Source organism: Lichenostomus cassidix, chromosome 4 (genome assembly GCF_008360975.1).
Source record: "Lichenostomus cassidix isolate B80296 chromosome 4, HeHo_3.0, whole genome shotgun sequence".
Classification (NCBI taxonomy): Eukaryota; Metazoa; Chordata; class Aves; order Passeriformes; family Meliphagidae; genus Lichenostomus; species Lichenostomus cassidix.
This window is the reverse complement of record NC_139484.1, coordinates 34,223,481-34,247,177: the sequence shown is the minus strand read 5'-3', so window position 1 is coordinate 34,247,177 and position 23,697 is coordinate 34,223,481. Positions and strand designations below refer to the sequence as shown.

The following is a 23,697-nucleotide window of genomic DNA, read 5'->3' as shown; positions in this document are numbered from 1 at the left end:
GGTAGTAGCACAGGACAGCATCAGCACACATCAGGTCCCTGCCAGATTCCTGCCTGCAGCTGTCCACATACATCCTAATCCATTTTTTGGCAGCTCCACAGCCTGCACAGGTAGCAGCAACCACATTCAAGCAGTTTTGCTACAAGACACCTTTATCCTGTCAGACAGCTGACAGGGCACTTACACATCTGTAGTCAGTGTCAGCTTCCCACAGGCTGGGACCTCATTAGACTGAATTTAGACTGGAGTTGGGTGCTGCAATCCCGTTAGGAATAAAGCCCTTGGGGAACGCACGTGTGCCATTCCTCTGAAGCGCAACATTTTGGTTCTCAAGATTATCTAGGCGTGCTGGGGTGTTACCCCTTTCCTGCAGCACTTGCTCCGCAAGCGTCTCTGAGAAGGGACACGATGACCGGCATGTGCATCCCGCCGGCCGGGGCACAGCAGCCCCGGCACCCTGCCTTCCGCACAGCGGCCTCGCCGCCTCGCCTGCGGCCGCCGCACAACCCCGACCTCGTCTCAACCCCACGGCCGAGGGCTCTGCCGCCCCCCGCGCCCCCCGCGGCCCCGGGGCCGCCCCCCGGCCCGGCCCCGAGCATGCTCAGTGCCGCCCTGACCTACTTTCCCCGCCGGAGCCGGCAGCGGCGGAGCGGCGGGAGCGCACGGCACGGCACGGCACGGCACGGCGCGGCGCGGGCACGGCGCGGCACTGCGGCAGCGCCGCGCTCCGCCCGCCCCGGCCCCGGCCGCGGCCGCGGGCCCGGCCCCGGCATGGTGCTGCGCGGGGCGCGCTGAGGGGCGCGGCGGCGGCGGGCGCTGCCGCGGGGCGGCGGCAGCAGCGGCGGCAGCGCAGCGGCATCAGCAGCGGCAGCGAGCGAGCGGGAGCAGCGGGCGGGCAGGTGAGCGGCGCGGGGGGCGAGGGCCGCGGTTCCCCGGCGGGCGGGCGGCGGTCCCGGGGAGGCGCTGCCCGCCGCCGCCTCCACCGCCCGCGCCGCCGGCACCTGCCGCGGCTGCCGGCGACCTGCGAGCCGGGCCGGTGCCGCGGTGGCTGCGGAGCTCCGCGGTGAGCCCCGGGCGCGCTGTCCCGTCAGCGGTCCCGAGGGAGCCTGGAGGGCCGGAGCAGGATCCGGTGGCCGTGCCGGTGGAGCGCTGCAGCCTGGCCAGCCCGGCACGGCGCTTCTCCCGCGGCGGCTGTCGCTCGCGGCCACCCGGCGTGGAGCGCGGTATCTCCCCGCGCCACGGGAGCGGAGTAATGCTGTGTTCAGCGTGAAAGTTAAGGAGATTATTTCAAATCAGCACCGGGGCTTGAAGGAAAGTGGGTTTCGTTAGGCAAAAAAGCTAATGATCCCGAGGCTTTACTGGAGCCTTCTAGCTCCTGCGCGCAGGATGCTCGCTGCTGTCCCGCCCTGGGAAGGGGAATGGGAGGTGACACCTCAGCGTAGAGACCTCTTCGATGGAGCTGACTTCTAACAGAGGTTAAGTTGTGCTGCCTTAAATTTAAAATAAAAGATTCCTCCTCATATTTTGTTTTAATTACCCTTTTGCTTCGCGGCGTAGCCTCATAAGATAAAACTTAATTTCAGAAGTGCTCTGAGGGAACATGAATCTAAAATTTCGGAGTGGTCTTGCAATAATCTTTCGAATCGTGTTTCCTAATAGGGCCAATTTGAGCAGTATCAGACAAGAGAGCTTAAGAGAATAGAGAGTGCTACTGAATGAGCACTTTCCTAGTGCATTTGTCTGGAGAGTCTTGTAAGAGACTACACATCCTAACAGCCCTCTTTCATTTGTTAAATTGAAGCATCTCAAATAGACCTACCCTGATAACCCTGCCTGGGGAAATAAAAGCACCAACTGTGGCAAAATCCTAAACGTGACCTCATTTGGTACATATTTGTCTGAAGGATTGTAAAATTATTTCAAAGGAAAGAACACAAAGGAGTTAAAGCAGGAGAAATATGTAGGATTTTAGTTCTTTAGAGACATTAAATATATTGTGGAAGAGTTCCTCTCTTCACTGCAGTAGGACAAAATACAGCAGATCTTTTTTCAGAGGAGATGATGTTTTGCATGGCAGGAATCCTTTGTCTGGTTTAGCATGTACAGTTAGCAACAGCAACATTGATATACTTGTGGTTGCTGTACTAGAAATCCTTTTTTATTAGAAATCCTTCTCATTCAGACTGCATTATATTAACATCAATTGATGTTGAGTGCAGCTTACACAGCTGGATTCCACATTGTGCACCCATTTTTTCCTGAAAAATCTGGAGTTTTCAGAGGCCTAGACAAATAGCAGAACATCCACAACAAACAAAAAATATATATATGTTTTGTGTCCAGTGCATATTTCCAGTCCTGAAAGTTCTGAAAGTTTAGATATAAAATCAGTTACTCTTAAAATATTTAACACATGGTGGGACAGTGGTAGTGAATTCTGAAGTGATCTATATTGTGCAACTCCAGTTGCCTTCCTGCCCTGTCCCCTTTGCCTCCCTGCAATTAAACAGGTCTTGCATGAACATGGAGGAGGAGAATGGAGTTGGCACAGAACCTGGCTAAAGTGCATTCATTGTTTTAACCAGGGGAACAAAAACCCAACCAACAAAGTCACATTTGTGCCACAATGGCAGGGGTTCTGGGGAAGGATTTAAATGAAACAAAATCAATCTCCATTTCACTTCTTGTCTACAAGGTTTGGAATGTGGGACTGGCATTCTTTTACGGTTTAAGCTTCTTGCTCAGTGTAAGGCACCAGTGAGGTGTGGATGCAATTTACAGTGGGGAGAGTGAGCTGACCAGCACCTAAAGCAACCTGCACCAAGCTTTGCTAGCAGGGTCTTCTTTCTCTGTCAGCAAATTGCACCTTACTAGAAGTTTTTGCAGGCACAAATGCTTATGATCCTACTTTGAGATGTCCTAGATCACATTAATATGTCACCAGAAGGCTGGCATAAGACCAAGTTCCTGGATACTTCCTGGAATTTTTATTCCTGTGATTCTGAGCTGCCATCCATTAATGCAGATATAAGTGCTTTTGTAAATGTCTCTCTGAATCCTTTTGTTATTATAAATGTTGTTAGTTTTGACAATTAAGCAGTGGCATTTTCTGCCTATATACAGACCCACATTAGAAATATAATTTCCAAGACAATGGAGAGGTTATTACTTTTCACCAGTTACTTGAGTTAAATCATCCACAGCAACATTTTAGAGCATCGTATCTTCTATCTGCCAGTAAGGCTGTGAAGAGCAAGCAAAATTTTGTGAAGGTACAGAGGAATTTGTACAGATTTAGTGATTTAGATTTAGCTATCTGAGAAATTTTGGTAGTAGACTCTCTTATTTCAAAGTAATTGCCATGAGTAGAATTCATTTATCAGAAATAACAGCCTCTATACAGATAAGTGTAAATACCTTATTTTGGAAAAGGACGACTATACATGGAAGAATTGCATTGAGAATAACCTACCTAGCTCAGATTTAACATTTAATTGGCATGGGTCTGCCACACTGAGAGTTTTATTCCAAGAAAAGATCCTTGCTGATATTTTTAAGTCATGTGGGGACCAGGGCACATATATGGCCTCTCAGCTGCACAAGCATGTGTGGTCTCCAGACCTATGTGTGTGACTGTGTGGTACACACACAGTACTGGGTGCTGAGAAGGCTATGTGCCTTTAATGTTACACTTTTCAATGCTACATCGACATAACTGGCACACAAGTCTGAAATTATAGAGGTTCTTTAGTAAACTCTTGAGGGTCTTCAGCTAAATTATTGCATACACACGGCAATATACAGTCATGCTTGGAGAGGCTGAATTGATCATATTTGGGTACAAGCAAGACTTAAGCTGCTGCATGGTGCAGGGCTTGTTTGAATCCATCTGCTGTCCCCTTTGTTACTTGTGGAGGAAAGAGTTGCATACACTTTGAACCTGAAATGATCACTTTCCATTGCAATCAGTCATGAGTGGTTAGATTCCTTTAAATTCCCCCTCTGACAAGGTTAATCCTGTCCTAATCATGGCATCCACGTGTAACCTCTTTGCCCTGTATCCCAGCAACCAAGAAACGTGAGAGCCAGTCATTAAAAATTATATCCATCATACAGTTCTGTAGGGATAGAGAAGAACTAGCCATACTCCAATCTGTTTTCTCCTATTCTTTTTTTCCTTTATGTTCCAACTAACATGGCAGCATTTTGTTAAAATAACATAATAAAAATTATACCAATGCCTTGAAAATGTTCAGTTGTTCAAAACTTAGATTTTAAGTAGAATTTTTAGCTTGCAAAGTCCTGCATATCTTTGTGTAAGCAAAACTTAATTTTTAATTTTATGTCTTACTTAAATGTCCTACATCTGGAACTTTCCTTCCTTCTTTGGAAAATGAAAACCACTAGATGTGTTTAAGGGATAGTTATCTTTGACAAGCAGAGCTCAAAGGAGGAAGTGGAAAGAAGTGAATTGGACCCCATTCTGCATTGCTATGTTCTTAGCAGAGTCTCATAAGGCTTGTCAAGAGCATATGACATCTGTTGCATTTGCTGACTTTTGTTCTTTAAACTGTTGGCAGAATAATGCTTACAGAGTGCTGGAATAAATAAAAGCTACAAGGTGCATAAAGAAATTGAAAGATATGTAGAACTTGATGAGGCCAGGAAGAGCGCAGATGTACGTGGCAGTGTGGGAGAGATTCTCTGTGTGTCTTCATTGTTCCTCCTTTCTCAACAGAGAGAACTTTAAAGAATTGATCCATCTGCATTTACTGCAACAGCAAACCATCACCTATGCTGAAAGTTTGCAAGGAGTTAACCAAGGGACTCTTAAAGCCATATGAATGTTTCTGGAATAAGAGCTTTGTATACAAAACTATATTGAATGGTAATTATGTATTTCACAAGATGTTCCTTTGATACAGCAGAGGTGCTGGAATTACAGGTGCTATAGCATCAAAAGGGAATTTTCCAGAGGTTTGGCATTCTTAAGGTACTTTTAAATAACCTCTCCAATAATTACCCACCAAAAGTCTTCATTCATTCTTTTTTAGGTTAATGGATTAGCATCTCTTGAGTGTTCATTGACACCAGGAGAGTGCACATCAGACTATTCAAAGACATGGTTAAATCAATGGGTCCATTCAGATATTTAAAGTGAAGCTCGAGGATGCCATGTGCTTGCTAGTTTTGCAATATTGAGACATGAAGTAGGATAAAGAGGAACAAAACTGAGGAGAAATTTACAGTAAAAAAATTCTAAAACATTTACCCACTGGTAAAGGCAACATGGAAACTCTTTCACTGTACCACTGCTGAATAGAATGGCATATGCTTCTTTCACTAAATGAAAAGTCTGGATACAGCATTAATTTTCAATTACACATATAAAATATCTAGTCACCTATTGCATGCTGCTCTCTTGCTGCAGTGTATTGTTACACTATAGAACCCTGAAACTAAGATAATTGTATCTTTATGGGGCTTAACATTACTTTTTTACTTACAGTGTTGTGTGTGTTCAGACCAAAATAATTTTAGAAAACAAAAACTGATTATGACTCAGTTTTGCTCCAGTCCTGCCACTAATGGTAGAATAAGCTACAGCCCTTGATTTTTCCATTTTCTTTCTTTCTTTCTTTCTTTCATTATTTATCGTCATCTTACAAAACACATTAACAAATGCTTTCCTGTAAGAATTTACCAATGCCTGCAAAACATACAATTAATTTATAGGCTTCCTTGTAATAATTCTTTTTTAAGACAGGAGTGCTAGAAAAGGGCTCCAGGTTGCCATACAGACAGCCCTTCCTGTTCACTGCCCAGGGTCATACACTCAGAGGACAATGAGTAAACAGATGTTAAGTCCCCACATCCATCATAAACTGTCATAGTCCATGAATCTGTACCTGTAAATTATATACAGTCTCTCTTCAATCTTCATAGATTCCCAGCCCTTATTTTATCCTGTGTCAAGAAATTGAGACAATCACCTTGAGAGAGATGATTCTCCCCTCTACTCTACCCTCATGAGACCCCACCTGGAGTACTGGATCCAGGTCTGGGGTCCTCAGCACAAGAAAGATGTGGATGGGTTGAAGCAAGACCAGAGGAAAGCAACAAAGATTTTTGTCTTACTTAAATGACAGAGTTACCTTGGCTAGAAATATGTCTTCTCTATATGGTAAAGAGGAAATGTACTGTTCTACTTACTTACTATGTAAGTACAATGCAGAAGGCCAAATACATCTTTTTCAGGCTGCAGTCAACACTCTCAGCCTGTCTCATCATTCTAAAATGCTGCTACTCAAAATATTACTAAGGGGATCATGAAGAAAATTTTCCAGCATCCCATATAGCAGTTTTCAAGATCAGACATATTTTTTCACATTGACTTCCTAAAGGCAATTCTTGTATTTGTGTGTCTGGATTATTAGAGTTTCTTTATGTTGGGGGGACCTCTGGGGACCATCTGATCCAACAGCCTGCTCACAGCAGGGCCAGTATATACCAGCTCAGCCAAGTTTTGAACTTCTCAAAGGATGGGGCTTCCATAGCCCATGTGGGCAACCTGTTGCAGGGCTTGACTGACCTCCTGCTTAAAACATTTTTCATAATCATAATTGCTGTTGTTGCAGCTTGTATCCCTTGTCTCATGTCCTTTTACAGCACTTCGCTGAGAGGAGCCCACATATGTCTTCTCTATACTCTCCTATCAGGTGGCTGAAGGCAGTGAGTGTGACACCAGGTGGCTGAGCACACACAGCCAGGGCTCAGCTCTGTTGAGATGTTTCCTAAAGCTCCCAGGCAGCTGAAGGCAGCTGAAGAGACTAAATAAGCATATAGTTGGAAGCTGCTGCTCAGGTGGGAAGCCCCAGTCTAGATGTGCAGAAGGAAGCTCTTCATTGTACAAACATCACCAGCAGGTCACGTATTCAATATAGCCAGGGAAACAGAAAGCCATGAAGTTACGAAGGACTGAAATCCCCCACTCCAAGAGAATAAACAGAGCAGCCCTTCTGGAACCAAGCATTAATATTTTATCAGCTGACAAATGAGTAGAAAAAGAAGTCAGAAATTTTCTGCTAGTTGTAAATGAGTGACATTTCTTTTCATCTGCATGTCTGGACCCTAATAATTAGAGCTGTTCAGTAGGTGGTTCTCACTTATAAGCCTATGAACTGGCAGTGAGCTTCTCACTGTCTGTGTTGCCTAAGGTCCTTCATTTGCGTTCCTATTTCATTAAAACATGTTAACTTTTACTTTTGCCCACTCTTCAAAGATATTTCCTATGGAAACTAGGAAAAGTAGCAAGTAGTTTTTGAATAATAAAAAACCTAGCCTTAATTTTGTTTTGTAGAATTTGTCTTTATACTTATTTTAGACAAATGAGAACTAAAATGAAAATAATTTCAATTTCTTGGGTCACTTACAAGCCAAGGAAGATAGCATTGGGATGTTAAAGCTATAGGAGCACAATTTATGCATTATGCAATAAGCTGGCTTCTTGTGCTTCACTTCTGAATTGAATAACCTCACAGTTAATAGGATTACACATTATTCCAAGAACAAGAACAGGCCAGTCTTACAGAAGTGAGTGAGCCAGGAAAAGGTATGCATCATTGACCTCCTTTTCTGTTCTTTTGTGCTCTGTCATCATGTTGTTCTGCATTACAAATACAGCATTTACAACCATGACCCCACAACCACAGTCATTTTCTTTGGTAGCAGTAGTATGGGAAGCAAACACATCTATAACACAACCAATAAATGGTTGGTGAGAACATGTCTCTCATTAATGTTCTAGGCTGTGTCTTCTGTTTAGACTGATGCTTGATTTTGGACAGAGAAGTTGTAACTTTTGTCCCTGTTTCATGTTAATTAGGAGTAAACCTATCACGCTGCAGCTCTGCTTTTTCTGGCACACATTCCAGGGGACTTGTCTGGATAGAAATGCATAGAGAGCATGCTGGAGCTGGCTGTCATGTAGCTTAAAAGAAAAGCTTGTCATGTGCTCTCATGTGGCTCAAGTCTTTTTCCTTGGAAGTTAATCTCACAAGCAGTAAATCTGTTACTTTAATATTTTCAATTTACAACATCTGGATTGGGGAATTAAAAAATGGAACTATATAATCTATGGACCACTGGGAAGCATTGTTGAGTGGTAAATATTGTTCCAGATATAATACAGAAGGAAAGTTTCCTTTATGCATGTTCTAGGTGCTGGAGGAGAGTTTGGGGATTCCTCTTATTCCATCTTTGGAGGTAAGCCTGTCCCTGTCCCACAACTTTGGATGGAAAAGATAGCTCAGAATAGTCAAGGGTGTTCTTTTTCCATTTCATGCACCACAAAAGTAAAAAAAGTAGAAGTAGCAAAAAGAAAAAAAAGTATGTGTAGCCACATTAACTATATAGTGTTTTACTTTTTGTAATTCTTTTACAGGTAGCTTATGTACTTTGGGGATTACATTCTTTCCATGACCAGAAATTAGTTTTTTGTTTATAATCACCTTTTCTTGGCAAAAAAGCTCTTGAGAAACTCAATCTGTTCTTACAAAGCAATTCTCAGGATTGCAGATGTCCTCCTTTACATTACTGTGTTACTCTCGGTCCCGAGGAGTTATTACAGGAATCTTTGTTTCAGTCTAGGCAATCCAGCTTTCTCTGACTTAAGTCAGAATAAAAGGTTACAGTTTTGGCTGCCTTCATCAGGTTTATCATGGGTCACAGCTAATTGCTGCCTCTCGTGGCCAAGATCCTGGGTGACAATACTGTACCCACTTCTCCAGTATCTGGATTCTCCTGTTGCTTTGCCAGACATCACTAGCAGTCCTATTCTAGTCTCAGTCTTCTCCCCATTTAGTTGTGTGATTAAACCATAACTCAATACATCACTTATGTTTAACAAAGCAACTGGCTCCCAGACATGTTTTCCCTGATATCCTCAGGCTGCTCTTGTGCCTATGGCAAAGCAGGAGGACAGGAACTCTTAGCAAATCTTTCTTTGCATCAGTGTCTAGTGTGAGCACAATCTGTACCCTTTCAGTTCTCTCTCTGCTTCTTCCTGCTTTCCTAACCTGACTCTAGCATTTTTGGGCTTGCCCAGCAGGTGGGCAGAGGGTCCTAGACATGCAGGTCCTAGCATGGACACCCTTGTAACCAGTAACTTTCTTGTGTCAGCTTAGGCTAAGAAAACCTTCTTTGGTTTCTTGTATCTCTTTTTGTTCACTAACATTGGAGAGGATGCACACCAAAATAAAGCTTGCCTGCTGATTCTTAGTTGCCCTGGGAACATTTGTCTATACTTGCATCGTAAAACACCATTCTTAAGAGACATCTGTCCCTGTCTCCTCAAACATACTCAGGCACTTCCCTGGATGGCACATGAAAGCAGCAGCCTCCATTTCCAAACACTCTGCTTTAAACCTACTGCCTGATTACTCCTCATATTAGCCATCAAACTGTATTCATTTCAAATAGAAATATATCTACAGAGGTATTTAGTGTTTTCTTAATATTCTACATTCCAGAAAGACACATGAGAAAGTACATTCCCAGGAGTAAGGAGGAGTAGGTAAAAATCTTACACAGTAGACATAAATGGTTAGTCTCTATTTCTTAAAATTTACTGCAGGTATTTATGGCTCAATTCTATGCCAGAATGGGGCAGTCAGTGTTAGCTTCAGGCAAGTAATCAACCCTTTGGCCATATTCTGGACCAGTCCCTTTTGCTAACACTACACAAAGGTACAGTTTTTACTTTCATATGCTCTGCATTCAAAACAGGTAAACATAGAGAACAGGCAACACCTTACTGCCATCACACACCTTCCAAACACCCACCCACTTCCCTGTGCGGTAGGGAATCAGTGAGCCATCAGCTGCCTTGAGCCTCCTCATACACTGCTGGACCCTTCTTACAGGTTTTCTGTTCACCCTTTTGGGAGCATTCCTTCTGGAATGCAAATTGCTCTCCATGATAAACACCTTTTTTTGATTGCTACTGATTCTTCTCCTGTAAAAATATAGGATAGACTAAAATACAGTAATGACAAGCCACAGACAGTAATTAGAACACAAAGCCTAATCAGTTTATATTGTTCTTTTGCCCTTCCCACTGTCTTAGTCCAGGCACTCTTTGTCTTTGCTCCCTTGCCAGGAAGTGTGATTTTGGCATTTCTGTATGGTGCAATGCAGATCTGTGACACTGTACAGAAACATTTTATAGACTGAATATATGTAATCATGAAGAATGTCAGTCTCCAAGGTTAATGGAGTAGTAGAAATGAGATGTAAATAGTTACTGAAGTGAATAGGCAGAACTGAAGGGTTTTTTCCAAATTGCTGACTCAGACAGTGTACCTATACAGATCTTCAAACACACAGACTCTACATGCTTTGCATAATTGGAAATAGATTTCTGAAGTCATTGTTTATATAGCTTTATATGACAAATGAGATTTGCATATTAATTTAAAGTTAAAAATTATTCTGTCTCTTCAAGAGAAATATTTCCACATTCAATAATTATAGAAGCAGAGAAAAAATAAGGACAGGCTTGAAGCTGGGACAGACCTCTACACCATGCATGCAATTTATCTCAGAAAACACAGTTTTTCATTTCTGGTAATGATTCATCCTGTATAATGGAAGAATTAATTTGCTTTTTCAATAACAGTTGTATCTATTTGTATGAAAGCAAGCTCATTGCTTTACAGAGAAGAGGGGATGGATAAGAAAACAATCTAAGTCAAATATTACCAGTGAAAGTTAATAATATTGCTTTCTTTCCTTTTTGGATACAGAAGAAAAGAAGGAAGGAGATTTTTTTGTTTGTTTCTTTTTATTTTGGTGTTCTCTTTATATATGGAACTGATCTAGGGAACTGATCTTGTCAGCAGTCATTTTCTATGCTAAGGCAGATGAATTACCAGGGATCAAATGTATATATAAGAAAATACAAATAGTTTTGAAATGGAGATGTTCATTTGGAGGAAGTTCATTAGATAGTTTTCCGTATTTGGATTCCAGATAGATTCCTCTAACTAATAGGTTTCGCTAAGTTTCAGTTACTTACTTAGAAACATGTGAGTAAAACCAATGTAGTTGGATACCCTGACATGAATTTAACATGATTTGTGGCCCTCAGACTCTTGAGAGAAATTTTCCAAGGTGCTCATTTTGAGGCCAACATTGTGCCCTCAGTCAGTACTGAATGCCAATTGTGTTCACTGGGAGCATAATGAGGCCAATAGAGAGCACATTTGTAACCCCCCCGCCTCTGTCCAGAAACTGAAATCACTGCTTTAGAAAGGCCTCATTGTGGATGTTTAGTTGAGGGAAAATGCTGTAGGGAGAGTGTGCAAAAAGTACACAGGCAAAATGCTTAATGCCACATAAGGAACGGAGAAGTCTAACTTCATTTGTATCTCAAAGGAACATTACCCATAATTATGTCACTAGCAAGTACTCTTCTTTACGAATCTGCTCTAAAAATAACAACACTGAAATTACTTCATCAAGCATGAAATACTCTCTTTTAAGAATATTCTTTCCTGCTATGTTTTATTTCAAACAGCATGAGCTTAAGGAAAGTGAATGGTCTGAAATGTTTCACTGTAGGTGCTGTTGTGTTTGGGAAAAATTGTGTATGTCAAGGATTCCAACATTAGATCCAAAAACTCTTCCTGGAGCAGTTCTTTCTTACACCATGTTTCACAGTTTGCTTAAGACCACGCACGTGACAGAGTTGCAGCGCCAAACTGGTAGTGACAGCTTTTAATGTGGTGTACTTTTGTTTTTCCTGTTGATTTTCCAAACATTTAAAAAAACGAAAAAAGAAAGGAAAAATCTGTTGAACTTTTGGCATAAAACTGTAGCTGCTACTGTAGCTAAATTGCTGCTAAGTGTCTAGGTGATAAAAGCCTTCTCCTACGCCTGCCACTCTGAACAACACCATTGTCAGGAAAATGTATGCATCTTTTTCCAGTAAGGATAGGGACTGCAATAACATTAGCATTTAGACAAGACACTGTGCTGATGATTGTGAAATGCATTAATGGATGTGTCACTATTTTAAAAGAGCATGTCTAATGGATTGTTTATATATGCCGTCTCACTGTACTTTATTTATTTATTCATTTATTTTATAGGATATTTTAAACGTCAAATTGCACAGATCAAAGTAGAACTCTCCTGTCACCTGCTCACCTCAAGGACTTGCACTGAGCAGAACCAGTTCCCAGCCAGTGTGTACACCACTGAAGAAAAATGGACATACTGAACAGCCACCACTTTTTGTACTTTCTGCCTACCACACGCCTTGTCATCTTATTAGCAGCTTTGAGCACTGCTGAGGATGTGAGTAACAGCACTTTCAACCGCACTGACACACACACAGGGGCCGCGCCTGCGGTGATCTCCCGCATCGACCACATCATAGTCAAGGAGGGCAGTAGTGCCTTGATCGACTGCAATGTCCAAGGGAGTCCCAGCCCTCGCTACAGATGGTATAATTCCAATGGCCGCCTGCTCCAAGAGGAGGAGAATAAAGGTAAGATCTTAGTAGCAGCACTGATGCAGCCTGTCCAGAGACACTTCTGATTTCAGCGAGTTGAAAAAGAGCCTCAATGTAATGGCCTGGCTATGGTGTTTTCCTGTGTGAAAATAAATGAAAGCCTGCTGGCAGTTATAAATTTTTTATGCGCACCTTGGAAGAAAACAGTAACTTTTTATGTGTTATTTATAGCAACACATAGCAAGAAGCTGAAGCAATTAACAGAGGGTGTAGACAGGCTTCTTTTCATTGGAAGAGGTCGGGTTTGTTCCTGTTTCTCATTCTGTCCTCCTTTGTTCTTCTCTGGCACCAAAAAAAGATTAAAAAGCTGTTCCCCAAATCAAAGGAGGATTCTCATGACATATGAGAATAGTTTGTTGGTGTGAACTCAACACAGCTAACTCCCTGATATGCCTGCTGTCATGTGTAGTGCCATGGTAGTGCGAGAAACAGGAGATGCCCTAAAAGACCAAGTGTAAAACCTATATAGGGCAGCAGTCAGAAGGACAGGCCAACCCTGAGCCTTCCTGGCTTTGCTTAAGACTCTTTGGTGGCATTTGCCAGAGACCTTAATTACACATGAGCTTATTTTCCTTAAATGGAATGTTTGGGTGATAATCCTAGTTATACTTCTAGGGAGTGTTTGAGGGGAGTGTGGATATATGAAAGGTGTTTTTCTCATGTAATCCTTCCATAGTGACTGCTTTGTTCACAGAGTGATGAAATAAAGTCTTAGTTGCAAGGTAGCGTGCCTAACTAATGGCTGACCTGACAAAGAACTCTGCTATGACAGGGGTAACGATTGACCCAGCTAGATGTGCAACAGCAATGTTTATCTGTTATAGCTTACTGCATAACTGGTTGTTTTACATTACAACATGTCATCATTTTCTGAGTAAAGCTAGAGAAAGGAACTACTTGAGCTACCAAGCAGACTTCCAAATATGATTTGTGTGGTTGTGGCAACATATGGTGATTAGTGTGCTGGAGTGTTTTGCTAAGGTTCACTAACAGAAAATTTCCCCTTTAGTTAGGCATCTAAATTTAGGTCTTTGTGGAGTCAGCTGAGAGAGGTAGCTAAAACAAACATTTAGGTAGGTGAGCCAAAACTTTGACCAAATTAGTAAAAATTGTGGATGTAGTATTAAGACATCACTTTAACTTAGAATTTCAACAGTGCAATACCTCTTTTAAGAAACTGTCTTTCTGTAAGAAATGTTTCCTAGCTTGAGACCTTTCTTTGTGGTATTAAGTATGTCATTGAATAGTTATCAAAACCCAGCAATGATACCTTTTCTAATCATTGTTTTCTTATTTGGCTTAATACATCTGTCAGGATCCACTGGCACAGACCCAGTCATTGAGTCACAGTTCAATGCCATTATGTCATTTATAACAGCTGGAGCCAGGGCACATCACAAGGCGTCTTGTTATTTCACAATTAATAGAAACCTACTTTGCAAAAAGAACCAGCATTGCAATTCAGAGAAATACTGATTAGCCAATACTCTGTATTTTTTGTTATTCTAGAGGTGGAGGAAGAAGTGTCATATGTTACAGATGCTAACATTTCATCTGTAAAGTTTTCCTCTGAATTTGCCTTATTTAGCAGATTGGGGTGATTTTTTTTTTAATGTGAAGGTCTGATTTAGACTGAGATTTTTATTTATTCTATATTTTTAATTTCAGGCAAAGTGATTCAGCTGTTTTCAAGAATTATGCTAGGGTAAAAAATAGTGTTTCAGTTAAGTTAAATCTTCTAAGTAAGTGGATAAAAAGATGTAATTAAGAGCTGTCTGTGCACATTAACTGAGGCAGGGATCTTGTGGGAATACTTTCTACATAGGCTTCTATTGGAGATAATATTTAAAAATAACAATTTGGGTAAGCCATGTTTAATTAGAAAAACTTTGAACATGGTAAAAGCCCATAACTATTCTGAATTAAAGGGGATTTTGACTAATGAGTTTCAGAACTGCCCACAGTTTCTTCCTTGAAAGAAATAAAAGAAAAAAATAATAGAACAACTTTTTTAACAATGAAAGAACTTCCGTGAAAAGGATAAAATAAATGTAGAAGCGAGGTATGCACCAACCTGTGGCACGACTGCAATTGTGCCTTGTGATTTACATGATTTCACAGGGATTTTGTGCAGGTTCTATGTCTTTTTTCAGCTGCCTTAATAGATATAAATAGCAGCTGGTTGGGTTAGGTTTAAGGAAAAAAAGCTTTCTGATGGTAAAACCAAGTGAACACCTGATGTTCCTTTTTGTGGAAGGTTATTGAAATTCCATTACTACATGCAGCAGATATCTGTCAGGAATGGCTTGAGATTATGTTGCAGAGACTGAAAACAGTTGAGTCTTCCTCTGAGCAGTAGTATGTACCTGCTGATCTTGTTACCTTGTATCAGCCTTTGTCATTGTTTCAAAAGGAAATTTTCTGTATGACATCTCCCTGTATGAAGTGTTCGGAAGGCACAGGCACTCCCCTTTCTGGCTGTTCTCCACCATGTGAACACTTTCAGGAGTGGGTTTATACTAGAATTGAATTGACGCCAGGCTTTCCTGTTGGAGTTGACTTATGTTTTTTATAACAAAGTTGCAATTTTAAAAGTCATATGACACCAAATAAAGCAAAAATATATGTCCTCAACTTTAAATAATGTCGTGATATTTGAATAAAAATGTAGTTCGCTTGAGTGAATAAAAATCTGAATTCATTACCAATATATAATGGCAAATACAATAACTAGCTGAATCTTGAATCACTTTAGGAGTGACAGGAATGATGAATTTTAACATGTTTCAGATGCAGTTTCATACCTCAATTGTTCTGCTGTGCCAAGTTCAAAGAATAAATGTTCATGTACATGAAATGTACAAGTCCATGCAGCCGACAAAATTATCAGTTATATTACACTGATAGAAATTACTTTTAAAGGTAAAAGTTCTGTCAGGGTGTGTAGAGTTCTTTCTGACAAACAAAGACGTTCCCTGTCATGGCTTTTCTCCTTCCCATCTATCTTACTCCTGCTATCCTACTTTCCTTTCTTTAAAGTCATGTTTCAGAATCAGATTCTCAACACCTAGAAGGCAGGCAGAGTAGTATATGATGTCTGAAATTTTGCGGTTTTTAAAGTTTGCATTAACAGAATTATATGAGATACTGTAACAAAATACCAAAAATAACCCAATTGTAAGCAAATGCATTGTCAGGGAACAAAACAAGGAGGGTTTAGTAGGTTTTTCTGCCTCACAATTCCATTGATCCTGTTCTTTGTGGAAGTGTGACTTGTGTGTGGGAGGCTCTCTGGGGTAAGTAGTCCTATCTTTATAATTTAACTGACCACAAGATTGTCATGTGTATTAGCATTTTTTTATGAGGCCCTTTTAGGGCATGCTCTGACTATCCACAGTTGATGTCAGGGATTTGATAGTAACACAGCTAGGATCTCAGGCCTTTATGATGGTAAATTTTTGTCTTCTTGTGAACATTATTTCCTTCTTCCAAAACCTGAAGACACTTTGACAGATGATGTTTAAGACTATGCTGATTGTGTGAACAAAATCCTTCTAAGTGTTACTCTGTTTCCTCTCCAACAGGAAAATGGTGGTTTCTTGACAATGGGCTACTAAACATTACCCGTGTGTCATTTGAAGACAGAGGTAAATACACATGTGTTGCATCTAATACGTACGGCAGTGTTAACAATACTGTGACGCTGAGGGTTGTTTTTACCTCTGGAGATATGGGAATCTATTACATGATTGTCTGCCTTGTAGCTTTTACTATTGTTATGATACTGAACATTACTCGGTTATGTATGATGAGCAGTCATCTGAAGAAAACCGAGAAAGCAATCAATGAATTCTTCAGAACAGAAGGGGCAGAGAAACTTCAGAAGGCCTTTGAGATTGCAAAGCGTATCCCAATTATCACATCAGCCAAAACGCTTGAGCTTGCCAAAGTAACCCAGTTCAAAACCATGGAATTTGCTCGCTATATTGAAGAGCTTGCTCGGAGCGTACCTTTGCCACCTCTCATCATGAACTGCAGGACTATAATGGAAGAAATTATGGAGGTTGTTGGTCTAGAGGAGCAAGGACAGAATTTTGTACGTCAGACGGCAGAAGGCCAAGAGACCACTGAAACAGATGAGCTTTATATGATCCCAAATGCTTTGACACGCAGTGAATCTCCCACAGCTGACTCAGACGCATCATCACTGCATGAGCCACCTCAACAGATTGCAATAAAAGTGTCAGTTCACCCATTGTCCAAAAAAGACTGCATGGATGGTCAGTCACAGGAAAGCATGCAGTTGGACACCAAGGAAGAAGACACTTCTCAAACACCAGCACTTCCTGCAGAGCCCCCTCCTGAGCCTTCTGCTGAACTCAGTTCAGATGACACAGCATTGGCAAACGACAAAAATACATGCGTTATATATGAAAGCCATGTATGATAGTTACTCCTGAATCTATGCATAGCAGGAAAATCAGGTGGAGCTCTTTTAAAAATACATATTGTACTTGCCGCTAAGCCTTACCTGGAGACTATCATAGCAAAAGCATGTAAGTGGATTATTTGGCACTTTCTTCTCAGTTTGAGTTTAGTTTACCATGATGTATGGCAGAGTAATTGCTATTACATTAATATTAATTGCTCTTTTTGATTAGGAGTATTTCCAAGAAACATTTACCTCAGCATTTTCTAGGTTGGAGTCACCTGTAGTGGCCTCCTGGAAGTCACTGGTAGTCTGACGTAGGACACTTGAACTTACTAAACATAAAACTGGTTTCCATTTTCCTCCTTCACTCTCGTTTTTTTCCGTCTATTGTATTTTTGCAAATATTAGCTTGTGAATTTGAAATATTGCCCAAGAGGCAGCACTCCAGTAGCCAAATAAAATCCTAATAGATCCCATTTACAAAGCCTGTTTGCTCAGCTGCATTGTGATTTAGAGGGCTATTAAAGAAAGTTAAAATGTTTCCATTTCATTTGAGACCACACTGCTTAGCCACATGGGAAATAGTTTTCCTTTTTTCATGAAATGAAGATGCCAACAATTGTTTGTTTCGCATGGAGAAACAAATTTGAGGTGTATATTACAGATGGGAAAGCCCATAAACATGTTACAGAAAGTTGCAGTCCAACAGCGTTGCAGGGGCTTTTTGCAAATGTTTGAGCATTTTCTACCTTGCCAGAAGTTTATATGGCAAACAGCTGCAAATATGTGAGATATCTTGTTCTGAAGTAATTTGGAAGCAGTAACAATGTACTACCTTACCAAAAAATAAATATGCAGGTTCCATAACAGTCCTGCAAATGACAGTAATCAGTTGATGATAACTCTGAAATGGCAAAATACCCTTTTATTTGGCTTCTTAATTTTGAGCAAATTGATATTCTGAAGATCAAGCCTAAATTCATATATAAGCCTCAGTTTGAGAGTCTTGTATCCAAACTGAAAGAAAAAATATAATCAAGTGTCCTATGAAATTGCAATGACAGTGATGCAAACTGTTCAATGTGATATAATTGTGTTGGTATTTCAAGAACCTCCTACGTGTGGGATGGTCATTGCTTGAGTACATGTGACTCTATCCTAGTAAAGCTTTAATGATCACAGCAATTGTGGCGTTAAAAAGGATCAACATTTCTGCCAGGAAATGCCAGGAGTGGAAGGGAAATGATAATTTCTCCTGCAGACAGACAATGAAAAGGACCTTCTCTGCAGTGAATCTGAAAAGAAAGCACTTACAAGGAGTTGGTGTAGGGTTGATAGCATATTACTTAATTACCTGACACATTTAATTTGGAACTAATGAACAAAATATCACCTTATAGTCTTTAAGAAGGATTGTAGTGTAACTGGAATCAAGTATATTTTAGAAAAAGAAGTCCCTTAGGTCTAACAGGAGATGATGCACGGATAGCTCTCTGAACATTTCAGTGAAGCAGCCACATCTTCTTAAGGTGTATGTTGGGGGAAGTCAGTTATATTAACTGCACAGGTAATCAAGACCAGACAAAGTCAATGTTGCAGATACCTAAAAGAATCCTTGATAATGAACTGATGTCCACTTCTTATGTCCACTTCCTTATGTTAAAGTGCAGAGACTCACTAGCAGCATAATACAGGAATACCCCATTACTTACATAAGTAATGCAGAGAAGGCTCCATATGTACCTTTCTGTGGTTACTAAAAAAATAGATGTTTAATAATGGACTTCAGATTTTGCAACTAGCTTGTGAGAAATGGCAGCATTCAGTTGTCTCATATTTTTTTGTGCTCACCACAGTGGCAGGCTTCTATACAAAATGCATTTGCACATTCACAAAAGGAAACATGCAAGGGCAAAGTCCCTTTAGGAATGTGACTGGAAATATGTGAGTTCCAGCAAAGCAATATAAATGTAGAACAGAAGTTAGATATGGAGAATACCATAAAAAACCTCACTTCTGACCGGTGTGATTGACAATAGTATTGATGCAAACTGTAAACTTCTCGTCTGAATCCAAAAGACATTTCTGTTGAGTGTTCACATCAGTTTTTCAAGTTACTTGATTTGCTTCTGATATGAAAAAGGACAAGGGCAGAAACAAAAGCAGGAACTTGCACTGAGCCTCTTTAATTCACCTTAACCTCCTAAGAAGAGTCATGTTGGTTTTTCTGCCTGTCTAGTATTTACGAACAATGCCCATGCATTCTTAAGTTACCTACCTGGTGCCCAACAAAGATTGCACAGATAAGCAAGGATGTTCTCCTTGAAAGCATAAAAAAACTTTTAAATTACACTTTAAAATTTTTTAAAATATATTTATTAAATGACAGTATTTTAATTTCATTAAACGATGAAGTTTTTACAATAGAGATCAGACCCCTTCATGTATTTCTATGGTGTTTGGTACTAGGCAATTCTGACCCTGACTGCTTCCCTCAGGCTGTCCTTCAGTCTCTTTATTAATTATTTATTGAGAAACATTTGAGAGCAAACAGTCCCCATAGATTTCTTCAGTATCCCTGTGGAAACTTCCTTGAAGACACAGATGATGTTTTTCCCTAGAGGTTGCCCACAAAGGGCACGTTTGAAGTACACACAAATGCACATTGCAAACCACACATAAAGCAACTGGTGCTTGGATTAGGTACATGCAATACATGTAGTGCTAGATTCCTGCTGTTGCAAGGTCAAAGGAAACCTTTGAATTTTCTGGAACTGGAGCCACTCAGAGCTGAGAGTTCACAGGTAGGATTGCTCCAACCAGTCTGCTATAAGTTCTTTGGACATTTAGCTTTGTGTTATTATCGCAATAAAAACTGAACAGCAACGTAGCTGAAGAAAATACAGATTTTTTACAGAACCAATGGTTCTGGTTTATGTGGTTTCTTTGTGTTTTTATGTATGCTGCTCAGTATCTTATGCATCCGTTATATGACACTTCTAAGCCTAAAGCTTTTTATACGCTTTCAGAAACTTCGTTTTTGGAAGACAGATGGGAAGAAAGACCCAAACCTGTCTTTCTTGTTCCACACTTTCTGGCTGTGCTATTAAAAAGCAAACAATTGTGTGTTGCAGCATTTCTTAGCAAATGGCTACTTTATGGTCCAAGAACACAATTAAAATATAAAATTAATAATGGCTCTGAGAAAACATTAGCATTTGCTTTGTTATGTATTTTCATGCACCTTAAGCACTTCAGGGACATTAATCCATTCCCATCATTGGAATATGCACACCTTTTGTTACATTGTTCTATTTATTGTACCTCCAGACACTAATGGTTCTTAAAACACTCAGAATCTGGAAAATCCAGTCTAATTGAAATTGCATTCTAAAAGCAAAGGAACACCAAGCCAGGCTTAATAAGGAAAAGGGATTTGCACAATATATTCACACAATTTCCAAACATTTTTGCCAAAACTTCATTAAAGATTACTAGATTTCTGCAGCAGAAGAAATCAGTGTTTGATTTTTACACTTTTTTTTTCAGTAAATGGAAGACCATATTAATCAGACCACTTAAACATAGTATTCACTATCAGTTTACTCAACATTTGCTTTTTGAGCAGCATTTTTTTACTGCTGATTTTTTTTGTTCTCTGATTTGAGCATGTTCTTGATGAAACCTACCCTTCAGTCATTTCTTGAGTCTGTCATACAAAAAATTTAAAAGAACCCATAGATCAGCATTTTTGTGCAGGTTTATTGGTACTTGGTAAGGCACAAAAGTATGCTCCTGTGCTTAAAAATTACTGTATAATCATAAGACTTGCAAAATGGCATATACGGGCAGATGTTGATTTTTTTTAAATCAGTGCCTGTTTTATTCTAATGTACATACTATGTCAGTTCCTTGATTTGCAGTTATCTTTTGACAAAAGTACTGTAACATATAACCAGGGCTTTCTGACTTTCAGTTTGGTCAGATTAACTACTTCTAGAAAATGTTAACAATGTCGAATTTTAAAAGTTCTCATGGGCTATCTTGGCAGCATGCTATTTTAAGAGTTGGCCTCTTAAGTATGCCATATGTAGTGGGACAACTGAAAGCTTCTTAGATGCAAAGGAAATGCTTGCACTTAAAGTATTGTAAGTTACATTTCATTTATTATAAAATCCTTTTGATTTTACAAGAAATGTATGACAAATATGAATGTGTTCTTTTGAGAAGCAGTTACTGTATTTTGATTTAAATAACTGTTATGATTTTAGAGCTCACAGCCGTAAACCACAAAGAGAGCAGTTCATGCTGAAGTGGCAAAATGAAATGTGATGTAGCTTGTGCATTGATCATTGTTTCAATAAAGAATTTGCACAGAGTATGCTGAGTTTGTACACATTCAACAAGATTATAGTTTCCTAGTAAGTGTATGCCATGGCTCCAGTTCAAATGGAAGTAAACTATGTCTTTCATTGTATATCATCTAAAATTCCAGAAACTTTGATTAGGAGAAACAGTTATTTGCCTGGAAAGGAAGTTTTAATAAAGTTATGAAAGGGAGCTGTTGTCATTTTCAGTATATAGAATTGCTGGTTTCATCAATAGCCTAGATTCCACATGTGTGTAGCGTCCTTTGGAAACATGGCAGCACTTCCATGTGTAATACAAAGGACTCTTTTGCCTGCTGTGTCCTTTCTGCACTGTGTCTCAGAGCACTGCAATAAATAAACATCTCTTCTCCCAGTAGTAACAAGACAAAAGAAGTGCAGGTTGCCATTCCTGCAAACATTTCTTTACCCACCCTAAGAGGATGAGGTGAAATGAGTTTCCTGTCCCACAGCAGTTGGGCTGTATCACTCCCTATCTTCAGTGAGACTGAATTGAAGCAGACACTCAAATACCTAGTCCTGGCTCTGCTGGTGCTACACAGCTAGCAACCAAAGTCAGTCACTGATAGAGATGGAGTGGGGGGGCTGGGGGTGGTTGCCCTTTCACAAATGAAAGACTTGCTCTTGCCAGCTGCCTGTTTTAGACTGAAAAACATGGCCTGTAACAGGAAAATTATAACTATTTCGTGTTCTAACACTTCTGTTCAAGAGGGTTCCAATTTTGAAAAATAATTTCAGAAGCATTTTTATTCAATAGTTTTAGTTGAGATAAACTGAGATGGCCGCAAATTACTTACAAATATCAATGAAAAGTAGTTTGGTTGCAAACTGATCATAAAATTGGAACACAAGGCCAGAGCCATATGGGACCATGTCTTGTAACTGGGGCAGTTTGATATGCCATGCCTGGGCTTTTTTATTCAGAACACACCTTTCAGGATGCTCCCTTCCAGCATGCTGAACTCCTCCAACAGGTTTGTTGGAGCATTTTTCATGAAGGCAGAGTGCCACCAAACAGTTGGTCCCACTGAACTACGCACCTGAACATACTGAAACAGGCTGCCCTCAGTCCCAGTATGTATTGCAATGATATTTACCACATGGAGGAGACTGCCCTACATCACTACTACAAAGGCACTCCACAACTAAAAGCTGCTGGTGGGTACTGTGTCCACAGAGTCAAAGAGGAGCACAGTGTTCTCCAAGACCGGAGCACGAGAAAGCTGTGCACAGCTCAGAGCTGGTACCCCAGATATTTGCAGTGCCACAACACCACTTTCCTACAGAAGTGGATACTTAATAGCCCACATCCTGCACCAGTGATTAGAACAACCAGCTCAGACCTTTTCTGTGTCCATTTGTTCCTCTCCCTGTCTTACCTTCCTATACTTTCTTCTATCCCCAGCAGCTCTGCTGTGCCACTTCTCAAATGAGAACAGAATGAAGTTAGTTGTCAGGGCAAGTGTTTTTGCACCCCAGGCACCTCTGTTCCAAACTGACCTTTTATAAGTCCCCAAATGGATTTTTTTCCCCAAGCTGTACCAGGCTCTAATGCTGTGTACTATATTTAGCACTCTGGCTCCTGGGCCCAAACTGAGTCATTTTACTCTTACAGTAAAGGCTGACTTGTTAGTCCATGGTATCGTGTAAGTCTATAAATTGGGCAAAGACAGTAATGTAAACTGAAGCTAACTTACCAATTTCTTATTCGAAATCAGAATGTATGGCTGCAAATGATAAATATGCAGACTTAGGACACTCAAATTATGTAATGAGAAGCTATTTCATATCACATGACAAGGCAAAAATGAGAAAAGTCAGCCAGTAGAGCATAAAGAATACACGTAAAACCTTGCTTATGATTGAGTAGAACTTCAGCATCACTATCAAATCATTTTGCCATTCTATAGCCAGTTTCTATTTTGAGAACAGACTCCTGTTATACCTACTCTAACCAGAACCTTTCCTATGGTGGATAAGGACCTTAGGCATGACAATAGTACCAGAGTTATCAAAAAGAGCCTTGTCTCCCTTATCTGCCATTTTAAAAATCATTTTCAGGACTATTTAGCTATGTATCAAATGGCATTCACAGACTACCACCCTGTCCTGTTTGGAGCCAAAGAGTTTGAGATCTCATGTTGAAGATGAAGAAGCTGGCCCTTCTGAAATATATTTGCCTTCTTTTGCATATGTTTTGATTTTACCACACAATAAAGCATTTGTATTTATTAACAATTCAGGCCCAGTCATTCTCAATTGATAAACATAGAGAAGAAAAATAAATCCTAGTCAGACTT

General features: G+C 40.3%; 1 protein-coding gene across 1 annotated transcript; it reads left to right on the top strand.

Moving 5' to 3' along the window:
• The first annotated feature begins 427 nt into the window (after positions 1-427).
• On the top strand, positions 428-21,388 carry MFAP3L (microfibril associated protein 3 like). Its single transcript, XM_085058675.1, has 3 exons — positions 428-899; positions 12,153-12,553; positions 16,162-21,388. Exons 2-3 carry the CDS (start codon positions 12,271-12,273, stop codon positions 17,022-17,024), a joined length of 1,146 nt encoding a protein of 381 aa, XP_084914801.1. The 5' UTR covers positions 428-899; positions 12,153-12,270; the 3' UTR covers positions 17,025-21,388.
• The last annotated feature ends 2,309 nt before the right edge of the window (positions 21,389-23,697 follow it).

What these genes read in the sequence shown, in the direction of transcription:
- MFAP3L (XM_085058675.1), top strand. Translation starts at nt 12,271, where the DNA reads ATGGACATACTGAACAGCCACCACTTTTTGTACTTTCTGCCTACCACA. An exon ending in CCAAGAGGAGGAGAATAAAG is followed by an intron (nt 12,554 to 16,161) that starts GTAAGATCTTAG and finishes CCTCTCCAACAG; the next exon opens with GAAAATGGTGGTTTCTTGAC.